At 42.3% G+C, this 19,306-nt stretch overlaps 1 protein-coding gene across 10 annotated transcripts in view; it reads right to left on the reverse strand.

Annotated features, from left to right (window-relative positions):
* Positions 1-19,306, reverse strand: part of Nckap5 (NCK associated protein 5) — an 887,342-nt gene that overhangs the window by 25,244 nt on the left and 842,792 nt on the right. Inside the window, exon 17 of one of the 10 annotated variants that reach the window (XM_076941065.1) lies at positions 1,381-1,455. The exons of the other annotated variants lie outside the window; for them this stretch is intronic. Within the exon in view, the coding sequence (XP_076797180.1) occupies positions 1,417-1,455 (39 nt within the window). The 3' untranslated portion in view covers positions 1,381-1,416. The remainder of the gene's footprint in view (positions 1-1,380; positions 1,456-19,306) is intronic. 10 annotated transcript variants of the gene reach the window in all.

The following is a 19,306-nucleotide window of genomic DNA, read 5'->3' on the forward strand; positions in this document are numbered from 1 at the left end:
GGACAGGTGCACCGTGAATTCCCTAAGGCTTGACTCTTGGAAGAACCATTTGTTTTCATTTAAAAATGTCCTTTTTAAGAAGACTCTCAGCCTGCCGTCTCTGCTGGTTTTGCCACATCCCAGATGTCCCCATTAGCTGAGCCTCAACCTGGGAAGACCCTTCGACAGATAGGACAATCACTAGAAGGGTGTGAGGTTGTAATCACAGGGTGATGTCATACTTCACATGGCCAGGCATAACCACTCTAGGGTATCTTCCAAATGCAGTGTCAAGTGACAGATCTGTCTCTCTGGTGTGAACAGCTAGAACATCTGGGGAATAATGAGAGGGGCAAAGGGCTGTCGTGTTGCCTCATATCCCCCTTAGTGTAATGGAGAAAGAAATAACCCAAGGTTGAGATGGTTCGGTCAACACAGAACTTGTCTGGCAAGCCTGAGGACCTGACTTGAATCCTCAGAACTCTGTAAAAGCTGGGCACAATGACAAGTTGTGCTTCAATTCTCAGTGAAGGGGAGGTGGGGACAGGCAGATCCCTGTGGCTCACTGACTAGCCAGTAGTACCTAGGAGGAAATAGGCAAGGTTGTCTTGGCCTCCACAAGCTCGTGCATACATGTGGCCTACACGAGCACTGGCACACATACTTGTAGTCCTGTCCAACAAACAACCCCTCCTCCATAAACAAACAAACAGACCTTTGGGAACTAGAAATCCATCTCTTTGAGATCCATTCCACATGAGCGAGCCAACCCCTGACACCATTAATGATACTCTGCTATGCTTGCAGATAGGGGCCTAGCATTACAGTCTCCTGAGAGGCTTCATCCAGCAGTGCATGGAAACAGAGGCAAAGACCCACAGACAAACATCAGCAGGGCTAGGAGTCTCGTGGAAGAATGGGGAATAAGATTGAGTGAGCTGGAGGGGTCAAGGACACCACAAGAAGACCTACAGAGTCAATTAACCTGGACCCACAGAGGCCCACAGAAACCGAACACCACGCAGGGGGTGTATTTAGGTCACCTCCATACTTGTAGCAGACGTGCAGTTTGGTCTTCATGTGGATCCCCTAACAATTGGAGCAGGGTCTGTCTCTGACTGTTGCCTGCCATCAGATCCCTCTCCCATAACTGGACTGCCTCATTGTGACTCAGTGGGAGAGGATGTGCTCAGTCCTTCTGTAATTTGATGTCTCAGGGTAGGGTGGTACCCAAGGGAGGCTTTTCTGTCTCTGAGGAGAAGGAGAGCAGGCAGTGGGGGGAGGGATTTGTATGGGTAGGACTGGGAGCAGAGGAGGTGGGGTCTGTGATCAGGTTGTAAAGGGAATAAATAAATACATTAATGAAAACAATCCTTGGGAGACAAGAAGGAAGAAAAATACCTGTTTTCCAGGGATTTCAGCTTAATCATGGCTCTTTCATTCCACAGGGGATTCAGGGTGAGGTGTTACCACCACCTTTAAGAAAACAAGAGATTCCCTTCATGATGTTCCCAAGGTGAGGGGCTTGACTGACACTGCCTCCCTATGTAGACCCCAGAGCTAACACCTGGCAAGGATGTGATCCTTCCCCCTTTCATGTCATAGCTAGCATAGGATGTATACAGAAACAGCCTCAGAATCCTTAACATAGCAAATCAGGCAACCGATGTCTAAGAATTGTTTTGACATAGAGATGAAAGCTATCTGGCCCCCAAGATCGTGTGTGTGTGTGTGCGTGCATGTGTGTGTGTGTGTACAGATGTCACAGATATTTACATGCTACTGTGTGCAGTTAATGTGAGATATGCTCATGTTTCATACATGGAAACTTGCAGTCACCTGTTATTTCTCTCAGACCTCTAGTTGCTTTCCTTTTGCAGGCTTTTCTCACATCATCCTAGCTATATTTCCTCTGTTCTCTCTGACCTGGGAATTTTCTGTCAATTAGAGTCAATGGCACAAGTCTGGGCATCAGGAAGGGAGGAGAAGCAAGCACTTTCTGCCTTTGTCCTACACTGAGCCTGACAGCTCTGCATCTTTCCCACTTGCCGCCAGTCCTAGAGGCCATTTCTGGTGGGTGAGTGGTCCAGCCTTTGGCCCCTCATGACAGCTCTGAATGTTTCCCACTTGCCACATAAGCTCCAGCATGTATCACATGTCAACACTTCATTTAAATTTTTATTAAAGCATCCGCTCTCCACAGAGACCCCACCTAATCAGTCTCTGGAGGCAGTGGACTCATTATTGCATATGTACCCATTTTTACCCATTTAAAACCTATATATTATTGGGTTGCCTAGATGCACCAGTGATTAGGTGTTCTTGCCACCAGGCCTGATGACATGAATTCAGTCCCTGGGAACAAGGTAGAAAGAGAAAACCAACTGGTCTCCACATGTACATTGTGGTGCACAGGCATGTGTGTGGTGCGCGCGCACACTCACACCTCACACACGCGTGCACACATACACACACACACACACACACACACACACACACACACACACACACCATGATAAATGCTTTAAAAGCATACATCATTAGTTGAAATTTTACAGTCATTTGTCAACAGCTACAAGGAGTGGTTCCAGGATGCTCTCACATCCCTGTGAGGTATGCCGAACACCTATAGGTGCTTAAATGATTCACCTAAACAGTTATGATTGTCCCATCTACTGTGAATGACCTCTGGATTTCTCACAACACCTGCCAATGCTGTAAGTAGCTGTTAGCCTGCATTATTTAGAGAATAATTATGACTTAAGAATGTTTGCACATGTTCTGTGCACTTTGGTTTTCCAATGTTTCATTGAGGCTTGGTTGAATCCTTGGCTGTGGGGTTTGTAAATATAGAGGCTTACTGCATTCCATCTTGTTTATTTCCCTCTTAGCTAAAATAAGGCAAGGACTTAGGCCTTTTTTTGTGTTTTAATTTGTTCTATCTACTATGCCCAGAATGACACCTATTAAACAGCATGAAACACATAAATAGTCTTGAATCAATGAATCATAAATGAGAAACTTATAGCACACTGTGAAGTACAAGTAGTGCTGGGAAATAATTAGCTGTGGTGTTAGAATAAAAGCAAACATGTAAACATCTTTCTAATTAAGTCACTACACGGTTTGAGATGGGAACCAGGGAGTCGCTGGCTAGTTTTGTTGTAAGTGAAGTGAGCAAAGCCCATATGAAGCCTCCCATTCACCTCCCTGCATTGTCACCGGCTCCACTGCTGCCTTTGGGTCACCATTCCTTGTACCTATGGTGTAACCAGGAAATACCCTGGTGAGGGTCTAGAATCCCCCAAGAGGCAAGCCTTTAGGAATACCCTTGGTCACCTTCACTGGCATGAGAAGACCCGTCTAGACGGAGGGCAGGACCATTCCCTGGGCTGTAGACAATGGAACAAGAAGTGCTTGGAAGCATTCACACATCCTCCTGAGCCTCCTGGTTGTGGATGGGGTGTGAGCAACTGTTCCGAGCTCCTGTTGCCATGATTTCTCTATCACAGTGAGCTTTACCTGTGAGCCGAAAAAGCCTCTGTCTCTCAAGCTGCTTTTGTTAATATGTCATATCACAGCCTCAGAGAAGGAACTGAGAGGCAGACTTTGAACTCTGCATGTGACAAAGGGACCCAATGACTTGCAGATAGAGCCCTTTGGTTTGCTTGTTTTGATTATGCAAGTTAGAAAAAAAATGTCTCTGAGCTATCCAGGGTTCTCCAACTGCTTCTTCTGCTACAAACTACAACTACCTGTAGTTACTTGTTTAAGGTGCATGCTATGCCAGGTTCCCAAGACTGGTCCCACGCAGGTCCAAGCTGATCTCTCTCCCACCTCTATCCTATTATCTTCTACTTTGAGCTTTGGGTGATTGTGTAGATTGAACTAAGCCCCATGACCTCAACAAAGAGGCACTTCAACCCCTCACACCTGGACTGGGTGTAATCAATACACTGAGCCCATGAGGACTAGGGAGATGGCCCAGTTGATAAAGTGCTTGCAAGGTAAGCATTAGGACTCAAGTTCGGATCTCCAGCATCTGTGTAGAAAGGTTGTACTTAGTGACCCGATAGTTGCTGTTAGATTTTGGTAGAATTGTTTCTTTGCTTTGTCGGTGCCCTCCTATTAGGGTGAGTGGATGTTTACTCACATATCTGGGGGTGGGGGAATCACACACTATTCATGTTAAAATACCAATGAGTGGTGATAGGTACTTATAATTCTAGACCTGAGGATGAAGGGAGAAGGATCCAGGTCCAAGTCCTAAACATGATTGAGCCAGGCAAACATCCAGCCTGGATGCCCCTCCCTGAACTGAGAAGCTGTTGGCAGGTGTTAGCTGTTGTGGGGAGAGATTCACTTTTCTCTGCAGGTATGGTTACCAGTAGGTTACTGGTGTGCCAGGGGATGACCCTAGTCATATACAAGCAACAGTAACTGACTCAAGTGGGATATCAAAAAGAAAAAAGAAGACATAAAGTTGGGAGAGGGGTGTATTAGGGAGATCCCAGGAGCTTTGGAGAGGAAATATGCACAGGATATGATCATAATAGGTTATATATATATGTATGAAATTCTCCGAGAGTAATTTAAAAATAAACCCAAAATTTAGAAGAAATCCCCAAACGTCATCCCCAAGGAATGACGCCATGGTAACTCTTTAGCCTCTATATCCATGTGCACACCTATATACATATGCATATACATATATACTCATGGACATATACACATAGGCACACATATGTACACACAATATACTCACGCATGTATACACACAAAAACACACACATATATATATACACACACACATACATACACACACATATACATACAAAGACAGACCACAGCAGACTAGAGTGGGGCCTCAGTGCAAGAGAAATCATGTCATTGGAGGAGACGAACAGAACAAAAACCCTGGAGTTATATGGGAAATGCTACCATGAGACTCTCATACAGAGTGACTGCCATGTCCATCAGTGGCACGCAGAGATGGCGGAGTCTGTAGTCATCTAGAACACCAAGGTCTAAGGCTAGGAGAGATGCCCCACCCCACTGATCTGTGCTCTGCTTTCTGATTCCCAGCCTTTAGAAATGGGAGGAAACTTCTTTATTTCACTTAAGTTTGCGAGTGTCCAGAAGTTCATTCCAGCCTCCCCCAGGAAACATCACAGCTTGTCTATAAAATATGTATCATCTGTAACAGCAGTGACCTTGCAACACTCAAACCCCACAACTAGAAACCTATGAGGATTTTAGTATCTTAAGTGATGCAAAAGAAGAAAGAACAAACTTCTAGATTTTTTTTTCCACTGAAGCTTTTTTGTGTGTGTGTTTATTGAACTTAAAAACAGGATTCCCGAAGATGAGAAAGAAAAAAAAAAAAAAGCACTTTGGTTGAACTGTCATTTAAAATTATGATTTCATTAATTCTGTAAAATGAAAAAGTACTTCATTTGAAAAGGAAAAGTAATCAGAAAGAAAAGAAGTTATATTTAGTCGATCAGAAAACTGCTGGGTGCATGTTGTGGCACGGGAAGGCTTGCCAATGTCTGGCCCACAGGCTCCTTTAGGCCAGCTCCAGAGAGTGACAGAGAGGCTCTAACTAATATTTTCCTACAAATGAAAACTTGATCCAAGACTCATTTTTAAGACTTTAGTCTTCAAGATTTCTTTCCTTTAAAAGTAAATGCAGATTGAAGTACTTAGTAAGAAGTGGAAAATCCTGGATTTGGGCCCAGGATTCTAATCCATTTAGAATTTCTCCCAACATGCCAGGGGAATACACCTGCTACGCTGGAGATATAAACGGCTGAACGTCCTGCTCTTGTTCAGAAAGGATTCCTAACCAAGAACCTGAGCCGCAGACTCGCCCACGCTCATGCCATCTGGCAAGGAAGCACGGTGCAGCCGACTGTTGGCTTTATGATATCTTCCCTACAATCACGCAAACACGAAATGGCTCCTTATAACGTCCCTGCTGTATTGCGAAAATTACATTGGTTCAAGAGTGTGGGTGAGGACTGAGCTCTCCCTCTCTTTACCAGCAAGGACCTTGACTGCATCTGCTCTGGCAGCTCTAACCCAACTCTGAAGTTAGAGGCTTAGGAAAAAGATCTACTTTCCACTTGCACAGGATAGGACGTGCAAGATCATGGTGACCAGAGACCAGGCGAGGACCTCACTGGTTTGATTCTACTTTCTCATGTGTTTCATGTAGGGAAAGGAGATGAATAAACTCTCTGGTTTCATTTTTGACACATGATTTAAGACATTTTATGTGAATTTTAGTCTTATATTTGTTTGTGAATTATTATACGGGGTTTTAGGTTTCATTATGCCATTTTCAAACATAATTTGCTTCACTGATTTTTCTCGTCTCCGACTCTTCACGTCCCTGGCCCCGAGTTGTGCATTGTGCCATCCCTCCCCCCACAAGCCCCACATGCTCTTTTTGGGTTTCCTTTCTCATGTGCCCTGATTTCTTCTGTTCCTCAACGTGTTGTTTACCCATTTCTTTTCCTCTCTGGTTTCACTGTGTACAAGCGCATGCCTGTGCACACGCACACACACACACACACACACATTAAGAGCTAGGATTTTAGCACAAGCACTACTGTCTCTGAGTCTAGAGCTACACTAATACTCACATGCTTCCATTTTCCCATCATACTTTCATTTCCTTTCTAAATGAAATCCCATTGGCTATATGGACCACATTTTCATTTTCCATCCACTAGCTGATGGGCAGCTAGGCTGGTTATGCTCAGTTGTATTGTGATAATTCTGCAATGAATATGGTGTACACATATCTCTCTGGTTGGATAGAGTCCTTTGGGTATCTGTCCAGGAGTGGTATAGGTGGGCCACATGGTAGTTATATTTTTGAATTTTTGAGAACTCTTTCTGACGATTTCTATAGCGACTGCATTTGTTTATATTCTCTAGGGGCCTTTTTGGTTTATGGTTAATTTTTTGAAGTTAAAATATAATTATATTCTCCTCCACCCCTTCCTCATATCTCCCTCAAATTCATTGCCACTTTTGAAACTGTTGTTGAGACAGAGACATTATTTCTAAAAATGTACTCTACATAGTACATAATATATTTGTAAATATATAAACACAACCTTATTAGTCTATACAATATTACTTGTATGTATATGATTTCAGTGCTGACCACATGGTACAAGATAATCAATTGGGGTTCTTCTATGAGGAAGACACTCTCTTCCACTTGCAGTATTCCTTAGTTGTCTATAGTTCTGTGTCTAAGGTTGGCACCTCATAAGATTTCCTCTGGGGACATTTTTTAAAAGGACACTAACCTTACTAATCCAAATTTCTCTCAATACATAATAACTCATAAAAGCCCAACTGTTCTAAATACCATTACACTGGGGTTTAGGTTTCAACATGCATGTTTTGGGGGGACTATACATTTAGTCTATAGCAGGCAGTTCTGCATAAATCCATGGACCCATGCTTGTCAAACTTATAAAAAAAAAAAGAAGACATCTTCTCTCTTAATGAGAATAGTAAGTTATTCTCTTAGGAGGGGCCCAAAGCTTTAAAGAGCATCATGTCTTGTCTGATCTGGAAGCTTTATGCACAGGAACAATTGGCTCAGTGATGGAGGAGACAATCCAGAGAGTCTGGAAACATCCATACCATAAGCAAACTCGTGTACTAGAGTGCCTTTACTCTGTGGTTCCAGACCATGGCTCCCAGTGATCTCTAAGGAATGACAGTTCCTGAGAATGTCATAATGAAATTGGCTCCTTGTGGAGGAAATAAACCAGCCTCCATCCCATTAGCTTTTGACCTTTGGTGAATAAAAGAAACAGTGTACTCAGAAAGAAAGCCTTCTAGCATGGACTTGTGTCTCTAGCTGCAACAGAGCACAAGAATGCTTTCTGCCATGCCCATCCCAGCTGGCTTGGCTAGTGTCACACATACATGCAGATTTGCACTGTCCCCATTAGACTGTTTATGTCTTTTCAGTATTACACATTTAACCTAGGATCATATTCTCCAAATTTTTTACATGGTGGAGGGCATAATATACATGCATAAAATTATAAAAAAGGATAATTAGTGAAAATACCTGATTTTAATTATTAGAGGGGAAGAATTCTCTAAAGAGTGATCCACAGTTCAAACTGGTTGAGAAATCACATATACAACTATGTAATTGAACATCTCCATTAAGAAACCACTCATCTAACAAAAATTCTGTCCATCCCCCCACAAACAAAAACATGAGTCCCAGTGTCTAATTCCAGAGTCCATGGTCTTACTAGAGAGCTCAACTATGTATATTCACTATGTGTAAACCCAAACTGAAGGAGAGAAAATTCCAACTTGGGAAATATCCCTAAAGTCACAATACAATGGTTTGCTAACCATGTCTAAGTGAGGATACATCAGTGTGAGGGGGAAAAAGGAGGTAAGGGAGGTGCCAGATATGATGAGAAGGGAGGCCAGAGCAATCCCAGGAAGCTGAGCTCTCTCAGGCTCGGCTCCCATATCCTAACAGTGGGGCTTTGAAGCTTAGTGCCCTTGGAGGGGTTGGTCCTCAGGGTCAACAGCTGGCATAGATTCTCTTGATGAACAGAGGTCAGTTCTGACTATTGCCTAAAGTACCACTTGAGTTGGAGTTTCTATACTGTTTTCATTATACTTTTATACTGTTATCATTACATTTCAGAGCCTCAGCTTACTGGCCCCAATCATCTCCTGCCACTCTTTGTTGCGCAGGCATAAAGACCAGAGATTGGATCCTTAGAATCCATGAAAATGGGCAGCAGACAGTGTCGGTCATCCTCAGGCCTCACCGTGTGCACAGGCATGTGTGCACAGAATGCACACACGATATACATATAACATACATGTACAAACACACACACACAAAAGTAATAGCACTATTGTTTTCTATAGAGTCTCTGTGACCTCTGTGATCTTTCTAGAAGCTTCTATGTATGATTTGAATGTTTTGCTCCCATGTCCTTAAAGAAATTAAGAGCATGCTTTTTTCCTTTCATATTTTGAAATGATCTGTTGTCCAGAATGCAGAAAACTAAGAAATAACTTTTTGTTTACCTAAGAGATGAAATCCTTTAGAGAGTGAAAAAATTAAAAAAAAAAAAAATCTCCCAGGAGACAGCTGTCTCCCAGTCAAGGGAACAAAGGGAGTGTCTTTGAGGTTTTCAGATTAGCTGTTACGGAAGGAGTGCCTCTTCCCATCCAACATTCACTTTCTCTTCATTTCAAGAGAGAAATCAGAGCTGCGTGGGTTTGGTCTCCTGCTTGCTTGTGAAAATTTGGAAGACATGAGCTGTGGTGTTGAAGTTTCGGGAGTAAACTGTCATCCTGTGCCTTTTATTGGTCCATATTTCAAGCTGTACACTGGGACAGCTCACAGGCTCCTGATCTGGAAGCTGACAGCATGCTAACGTGATCTACAGACCAGTTCTTCATGAATCCACAACACAGCTGTCCGCTGAAACTGAGGTCTATGAACCTGTTTTGTCTAGATCAGCTGGCTAAAGCCTTCCCACAGAATAAGCCTGAGTTTCTCATCACTTTCTTCATAAAAACAATAGACCAGGCTGGGTAGGGAGGCAGGAAGACAAACTAAAATAATAAAGAAAAAGGACCAAATTTGTTCTTTTAGTTTATTCCTAATTCTTAAATCTTTCTGTTTGTCGGTCTTAAAGACAACATCTTTCTACATTGCTGTGGATGTTCTGGAACTCAGAAGTAACCCAGGCTCACGTAGAACTTGTGTCAATTCTCCTGCCTCAGCTTCCTAGGTGCAGACATTACAGGTGTGGTACACCACAGAAACTTATTGTTAAAAAAGTTGTTGTTAAAAAACATTTTTAGAAGAAAAAATTTATTAGGTTAATTTGATTTGGGGAAGGAGAGGGCCTCTGACATGGCATGGTTGTGGAGGGCAGAGGTCAGCCTTCGGGGTCAGTCTTCTCTTACCTTGTGGGTTCTGGGACTCAAATGCAGAACTGAAAGTGTCTTTACTGCTAAGGTACCCCCTGGATCCCTTTTTTCATTTTTTTTAAAGGTTTTTTCGAGACAGGGTTTCTCTGTGTAGCCCTGGCTGTCCTGGAACTAACTCTGTAGACCAGGCTGGCCTCAAATTCAGAAATCCACCTGCCTCTGCTTCCCAAGTGCTGTGATTAAAGGCGTGCGCCACCACTGCCCAGCCCTTTTCTCATTCTTAAGAAGAAAAATAGTGGGCCTGGGGATGTAGATTATATGGTAGACCACTTGCCTAGCAAGCATGAAGCCCCTGGTTCTGTTCCTAGCATGAAATAAAACTCAGTATGTTAGCAAAAGACCGTAATCCCAGGAGGTAGATGCAGGAAGATCAAACTCAAGGTAATTGTAAGCTACGTAGTGAGTCTGAGGCTAGCCTCGGTTACATGAGGCCCTGTTTCAATACTAATATGTACATACATAATATGCTTATTCTAAAGACAATACAGAATAACGAACATGCAGAATATATTATACACAAATAATTGGGATATTCTTACACTGGAAACTATGCCTTAAATGACAGCATACCTTAACTGGGTGTATTAGTTTGCTTTTTGTGGCCATGGTAAAACACTGACCAGCCATCCAAATCATATATTTCATTTTATATTTTAAAATTGCTTCCCTGTGTGTGCCTGTGTATGCATGTGCGTGTATCTGTGTGTACACATACACAGGCACATGTGTGCGCACTCATGTACATACATTTATGGTCAGAGGATAACTCGTGGGAGCCATTTCTCCTTCTGTGGGTCTGGGGATCAAATTCAAATAATCAGACTTGGTAGCAAGTATATTTATCCACTTCAGCCATCTTGAGGCTCCCAGAATAACATTTTCATTGCTTATTAAAGGGTTGAAGGTCTCTGATCTAATCCAATTGCCTTTTTCAGATGAGAACCCTGAAGACCCAGAGAAGCTCCCTCAGCAAGCTCTCTTGGCTGATTGGCTGCTGCATCAGCTCCCTCTCTGACTCTTCCTCAGCTGCTGTTGCTAGGAAGCCTTTCTCTTGGTGGTTTTGACAGTAGCTTAGGAATCAGAGGTGAATCTACATAATAAACCGCTGGCCAAGTACTTAGCAATTTCACAGTAGTACATCACACACACACACACACACACACACACACACACACACACACACACCATGTGAGGCACAGAGAAATGAGGTGCAGTTGAGTTCTCACAGAGCCTAGACAAGGGAGGAATCACAAAGATATGCCGTGCTTTGGAGGGTAGACGTGCCATTTCCCTGTGCCTATTACTCGGCCCCTGAGTCATGTGAGTGTCTTTGAAGCACTTTTCTTTAATCCCAAAGAATCAAATGGTGAGTGGATGGTTCTCGAGTCTCAGAAACCAGTGATGAAAACCTAGAAGCTAACCTAAATTTTCCTTTTGAAAGCTAAAGGAATGAGGTATCTGTGATGACAAATGCCATAGGGATTACTGTTCTCTATGAGTCTGTGTGACTCACCATGGTGACATCCATCAGGGTTTTTGACAAGCGGCCACAAATGTTCTTCAATTAGGCCAACCAAGTAGACTTAGAAAGATCCAAGGTTGAAAGCGTGTTTCTTTCTATTATGGGGATACATTTGTTTCATATAATGGAGGATGGGTAGTCAGTCATTAACGGGCCAGCTCTCGCTGGTGAAGACAGCACAATCTACAGTGACCTCCTACATTCAGTGTGGCAGTGTTTATGAAGATGGTGTGGCAGGGGCAAGGGCAGGGGCAGCTGATTCCAATAGAGCTGCTTCCAATAACCTAGCTATATGACACAACTTCTTCTCCCTCCCAGATAATTAAAGCATTTTAGGCTATCAGTTGACTTCTGGGAAGAGGATAGAGGAAACAAAATTAAGAAGCCATAAATTGGCCTTGGGACTTTGCTCTGTCAATAAAGTCCTTGCCATAGAAACATGAGGATTCTTAGAACCCGTGTGAAGCAGCCACATGCAGTGACATAAATTCCCAAAAGTGGGGAGGCAGAGGCCAGTGGATCCCTGGGTTTTGCTAGTCATCCAGCATAACCAAACTGGTGAGTTCTAGGTCAGTGAGAGACCCGGTCTCAAAAGAAATGAGGTGAATGATGCCCGAGGAACAACACCCAAGGTAGTCCTCTGGGTGCATGCATGATACAATTATTCCCTACTGCAACACACACACACACACACACACACACACACACACACACACACACTCACACTTAAACATATACCAACCAAACACACATCAAAGAACCCATAAACCAAAAAGGTAGAAGGCCTCCAGAGATACAGTACATCCTAGAAGCTGGATCCTGAATCCACAGTCTTCAGACTCACACCATGTGAGGCAAGCATCAGTCTGTTCACTCAGCTTAAACAGAGTGTGTACTCATTGCTAGGTCATTGGTTCTGACTCTCAAATCTCTCATCTCTTCCTTCCACAGGGCAGGAATCTAGTTACAGAATGAGCTTCAGTCTTGAACGTGTTAACAGTTGAGGGAAAAGTTATTTGCAGTAGTCATATATATATATATATATATATATATATATATATACATATATATATACATATATATGTATATATGTATGTATATACACACATATATACATACGTACACATATATACATATATATGTATATATGTGTATGTATATATATATGACTATTAGTGTATGTTATATAATATATAAACATAACTATAAATAACTATAATTTAATCTATTGAGGTGAATTAATACTGCCTATATTTACAGGCAGTATTATGAGCTTGTACTGGGTCATGGACAGCCTAACAATGACCATCCTTCCAAATAAAGCTAACTCTCCTTCTACCATAAACTTCAAATGCCAATAGCTTCGCAGCTGAGGCTGCTGGTAACCATGGCTACTGTGAGTTCGTGACTGCCATATCCATGCCATGTCTGCTTGTCACACGGTCCCTCCATCCTCAGGCTCTTAATTGTTCTGTTCTCTTCCAAGATGTTCCCTGAACTTGAAGTAAGGGGCAGGTTGACATGCATGTCCTATTTATGGATGCTCATGTCAGGCAAATGCACACATGCAAGTACATACATATACACCAATCTTTTTAATACAGTAGTTTGGAGTACAGGTAAAGTTATTCCTCTAATTCACTTTGGGAGTTATACTGCTGAATCTACTTTCAGACTCAATATCATTATTTTACTTATTACTTTAGATTCACAGATGTTTTAACTCTAAAAAATAGGAGGACTGACTAGATACAGCAGAGTCGCTCTTGAACAACATTGGTTTCCAAAGTCACCTTCATTCCCCATGAGCAAGGATTGTTCCCTTTAAGGAACACAGACATTAAACGGAACGAATTGACGTTCTGTCTTCATTAATAGAAACACTGAACTCCCAAATTACTTAATATATACTCATTCATTCACTCACTCACTCATTCATTCAGCCAACACAACTGAGTCTCTGTTCTGCATAAATACTGTGCTGGGTTTTAGAGAAAGCAAGATAAATAAACAAAGGGGAGTATGCTATGTAATTAATATCCTAACTTTATATCTTTTTAAAAAGTCACTCTCTGATTCCTCTAATAGTATTTTGAGCTCAAGATCTTGTCTTTAGCACACTATCATTAATAACAGAGTCAGTTTCTCCACAGTCTCAATAAAAACACCCTGTTCTCCATTGAGCATTGTTTCCTTGCTCAGGCTGCCTCGTACCTGTGCCCCACAGTCCTTAGATCAGAACATAGTTCCACCGATTCTCCTAGTGAACCACAGTTCTTCGTGTCTTTCTTGTTATGATGCCTACCTCCATTCTTCCTCAGATGATTCTCCTGGATCCATCACTGTAAACATTTTGTTGTTGAGACAGCATCTTATGTATTCCAGGCTGGCCTCAAACTTGCTACATTAGCAAGGATGGCCTTGAACTTCTGGTCATCCTCCTTTCCTTCCAAGTTCTAGGATTGCAGGTAACGTGTGTTACATATAAACCATGTCCAGTTTATATGGTGATGGTGATAAACCCAGGGCACTGTGTGTGCTGAGGAAGCACTCTATTAACTGAGCCACACCTTCAATCTGTCATTGCCTTTTACACTTTCTTAACTTCACACCGTCTGTTTTTGTTGTACCACTTACCAGAAACCTGAATCTGTGAGGCCGGCAGCACTCTATCGACTTTGCATCTGGGTTCCAAACAGTGAAGCGAGAAACATGTAGCCATGCTCAGCACTGCCTCTCATCACTGTCCTGTGAGATTCGTCTAGCCCATCCTGCCTCCCGTCTCTTCAAAACTGTAACACTTGCTTACCGATGCTCACTCTTACCTGAGGACTATGCTTTATACTTCCCTCAGAAAATAAGACATCAGAAGAGAATTGAACAAAGCCCTGCCTATACCCAAAGCACCCGCCTGTAAGTTCTAGTCCCCAGTTCACTGTGGATGAAGTTCACATATGGCTTAGAACGGACAGTCTACATGCACAAGTCCCAAATGTTCTCCTGTTCCCTAGTCACTGTGGATGAAGGCCATATGGCTAAGGACAATCTGTCTACTTGTACAGGTCCCTTACAGTTCCACATTTTCCCTTCTTCTCTTGGATTGTTGCCATCAGCATTTAATGTGTGGTGATTGTCTCCATCCTCAAAGAGGCTCTCAAGTGACCCCATTTGTCTATACCATTTCAGAGTAAAATGAAGGTCCTTGAAAGATTTACACACTCCCTACCTCTAATCCCTCTCCTTCTCCTCTCTTGAGGCCTCTCCTTTCTGATGCTATTCTGCACTAGTGGAAGGACGTGCCCATCTTTCTAACGAGCAGACTGCTGTCATGCTCTCTGATGACCTCTATAGAATTCCAAAGGTTAATTCTCAGCTCTCATGCAATGTATCACTTGACAGAGTTCCTTTGTCTCCAACTTGAGAATTCTTTAATAATCATAATCTACACTTAAAAGTTTAGTCAAGTTTGAAATGTAACTTGCTATGCAAATTCCCAGCAGTACAGAATTCTAAAATGAGAAATGTTTGTGTCCAAATGGGAAATGCTAGGAGAAAGCAAAAGCAAGCATGAAACTGAAAGGACTGAAGAGTTTGGCTTTAAGATAGACAAAGCTGGGACTGGAGAGATAGCTCAGAGGGTTAGAGTGCTCATTCCTCTGCAGAAGATCCAGGTTTGGTTTCTAACACCCCTATTAGGTGGTTCACAACTATCTGTAACCCAAGTTTTGGGGGATACAATGCCCTTTGGATATATAATTAAAAAATAAGTCTTTGAAATAGACAATGCCTGCAGTTTAGCATACAGCTCTGATAGCTGAAGAGAGGAGAAGGAGAGGGATTAGAGGTAGGGAGTGTGTAAATCTTTCAAGGACCTTCATTTTACTCTGAAATAGTCTTGGACTTTACCTACTTCCACAATTCTGCTTTATAACTAAGGATATCAAGGCAGCAAGAAGAATTTAATGTAGCAGCATTCAGATGGGTGTGGCTAACGTACGGTTCAGGAAAGCCAAGAGTGCAGCCATACATGTCTGGGGACAACACTACATTCCAATGCCAAAGGCTAGACCCTGCTGGTAGAGCCAAGGTCTGCTTGAAACATTTTGTTCTGGTTTCCTAATGGCACTGCCTTTCCTTCCATGTATGTGGGTGTATTCAGATGTAAATAAAATATCATAAGCACACACACACACAACACACACATACACACACACACACACACACACACATGTAGGTATAAAATAACACTGACTGTGATGATTAGTGTCAACTGTCAACTGGACAGAATCTTAAATCACCTGGAGATTGGCCTATGTCTCCATTGTGTTAACTGACATGGGAAGGTCTGGAAACTGTGGAAAGGACCTACTCTGTGGTAGGCACAGAGGTCCTTGTGATCACAGATAAGCACTAGGGTAGCCAGGAATCTTAAACACACAGAGTTGTTCCTTCAAAGGAAGGGATGCACAATCTGCTTTCCTTTCAGAAGGCTGGGAGTGGTCACTAGGCTACCAACCATGTCCACTCCCCCTGGTACCTCTGTGCCTTCTACATCATACCCTTGCTTGGATCCTGGACTGTTTAAGGAGAGAAAGTGAGCTGAGCACCAGAATTCATAACTCTCTGTTTCCTGACTGCAGATGCAACGTGACTAGCTGCTTCAAGCTCCTGGTGCCTTGTCTTCTCCACTGTGATGGAATGGGCTTCAAACTGTGAACCAGCATTAACTCATCTCTCCTTAAATTGCTTTTGGTAGGGTATTCTATCATAGCAGCAGGACAGGTACTAAGACAATGTCTATGGCCCTCATCACTGAGCTTTTGGCTTTTGTGCCATCTCCTTATCAAGATATGGCTGGCTCCCAGGAAGGATGGCTGTATGATCTGCTCAGTGATCCAGTGAGGACTATTTCCATCTAATTTGGCTCTTGCTTCTGGCTACATTTATACAACTGTTTCCTGGGGGAATGCGAGGACACAGAAAAACAAATCAGCAAAGGGGAGAAAGTCTCATGGATGAGAAGAGGGAAGTAACATAAAACCAAAGGCACTGGAGAAGAAGAGGGAGCATGAAAGGAAAGGTACTGCATTGCTTTGGAATGTCATCCTAATGGTGGTGAGTCTGGCCTCAGAAGCACATAAAGCCTACTAGCATCCATGGCTCTTGCACTCTGGGTCCTCAGAGCTGCAACAGTGAGACCTAGGTTTTTAGGCCTCAGTGTCACAATCACACCACGGATTTCCCTGGTTCTGAGACCTCTGCTGAGCTGTCAGAATGGCTTTCCTGTGTCCTAGTATATAGGTGGCTAAACACTGGGCATCTCAGCTTCAATTCCCATATGACTCAGTTCCTCCAATAGCCACATTTCCATCCCTCATTCTTTCATGAATGTATATATTTATCTACTCTATACACCCATCTATCTTATCCTTCCACCAATTCTGTTCCATCCATCCATGCCATCCATGCATCCTCCCATTCATCTATCCATTCACATGTGTGTGCATCTGCCCATCTATCACATCCCATTTATTCTTGCATCTATTCTTTCTTCCATCCATTCTGAATTAGTTCTGTCCCTCTGTATAGTCTCAATTACAGAGACTTGTAATTAGTAGGAATGTGGCACTTACCAGGTGAAGAGTATACTCTAAGAAGGTAAGGCAAGACTGGAAATCAGAAGCAGTGTAAACTTTTATAATTCATGCATAAAAATTGTAACATTTGGAAACCTTTTTTTGAATTACAGAGGTCTCAAATGAAGCTACATTTCCCCCTCAGCTTCACTGTTGAGGGTTGAAAAACCAATGCTTAGATATGCTAGCCAAGTGTGGTAGTATACAGAACTCCATGCTACTCTTTAATGGTCAGATTTTCTTCGGAGTTTATGATATAATATGATATGATACATGATACCATATGATGCGATGCAATATGAAGTCATGTGATATGATATGGTATACAGTAGTATCGGGATTTTGCAAACTTGACTTTCAGATTCTCACAAATGAACTGATAATAACCTAGTGTTCCACCGTTACTTACTTAAGATAATAAATAACTGTGGAACCATTGCTGAGTCCAAGGGTTAGAATATTTTAATTGCTTATGTTTACCCCTCTGTATCCCTCATCTCACATCCTGAACCTTCATTACAAAAATTGCTACTGGACACAGTCTGATGCTATTCTTTCTTTTTCTCAGTCCTTCCTTTTCATTGTTGAATAATATTTTACCATGCAAATGTACCCGTTTGTTTTCATTACCCTGTCAGTGAACATTCTAGATGTTTCTGGATGGTTTTGTTTGCAAAAGGTTATAATTCAAGATTCGTGGTGTCCAAGGGCATATTTCCAAGTGTAGAGTGAATGGACAATCATCCTTACAAGGTCAAAGTCTTTTTAAAGGTCATTTGATAACTTGTACTCATGAAAGACATGCAAAAGAAGCCCTCTGATTTACATTTTCCTAACACAAGATATTAAAAGACTTTTAATTTTTTTGTCAAATGGTTATAAGCAGTATAGAAGTGCTGTCCCTGTAATTCTTCCCTGATTACTAATGTATGTGAGCATCTCCTCAACTACCAATATCCATTTTCCACTCTTTTACATAGTTTTCTCTGTGTTTTTGTTCCTCCTGTAAAAACAATGATGGCCAAATAGCTCAGTGGGTAAGGGAGTTGCTACCAAAGCTTGTGACAAGTTGTGTCTGACTCCTGACCCACATGGTGGGAGGGGAGAATTGGCATCTTGGACCTCCACATGTACTTATACATGCATCATATGAACACACACACACACACACACACACACACAATCTCTCTCACACACACATACACACATACACTGGACTATCTCTCTCTGTCTCTCTGTCTCTGCCTCTCTCTCTCTCTCTCACTCTCACATACACACATACACTGGACTATCTGTCTCTGTCTCTGCCTCTCTCTCTCTCTCTCTCTCTCTCTCTCTCTCTCTCTCTCACACACACACACACACACACACACACACACACACACACACACACAAAATGGGGAGGATATGAAATGAATACTTCTGGGTTGGGGTTGTAGTACTTTGCTTGCATATGGGTCCCTGACTGCATATCAGTCTCCAGTACCACAAAGAGAAAATAAAGTAAAAGAGGGACTCTCTCAACATGATCGTTCAAAGCCAGAACAAAAGTTGCAACCAACACCATAGCTCTAAGTTGAGAAACACGGGAAGCTTTCTGTCTGAAAATCTGCAACAGGACGAATTGCCTGTGTTCAGCACTTCAGTCCACCAATGGGAGAAGCCTCTTGTGGGAAGTCTGGGTCCCATTCATAGGAACCTTTGTTTTAACGATGACTCAAAGTGGGTATCCTCAGACCCAAGCTGTATGTCTTATAGACTGAGAACACTACTTTTCACTGTCCAAATTATGATGAAGTTTCTTTTTATGAAACTCAGAGTAAGGCAGTGCAGTACACCTCAGGAGCTGAGTTACAGAGGGCAGAACAAGAAAACCATAATTTGATACCATCATCTACATTACCCAGACTAAATAGCATCTTGCTTTGGGACCAAGGAATTGAACTCATTTTGGCATTTCTTCTTCAACAAATGCAGAAGTTAAGGTGTTTTAGCCGATAATTTTCTTCTCTGTCTGATCTACCTGATATTATACTGAATAACATTTGCAATTTGAATGTATTATGTGAGTGAACTTGCACTCCAAAGGGAACTAAAGAGACGTTTTATGATACAGAAATGACAATTTTTTTAAAGATGATCTACCCTCTCT

This window comes from Arvicanthis niloticus, chromosome 10 (genome assembly GCF_011762505.2).
Source record: "Arvicanthis niloticus isolate mArvNil1 chromosome 10, mArvNil1.pat.X, whole genome shotgun sequence".
NCBI lineage: Eukaryota > Metazoa > Chordata > Mammalia > Rodentia > Muridae > Arvicanthis > Arvicanthis niloticus.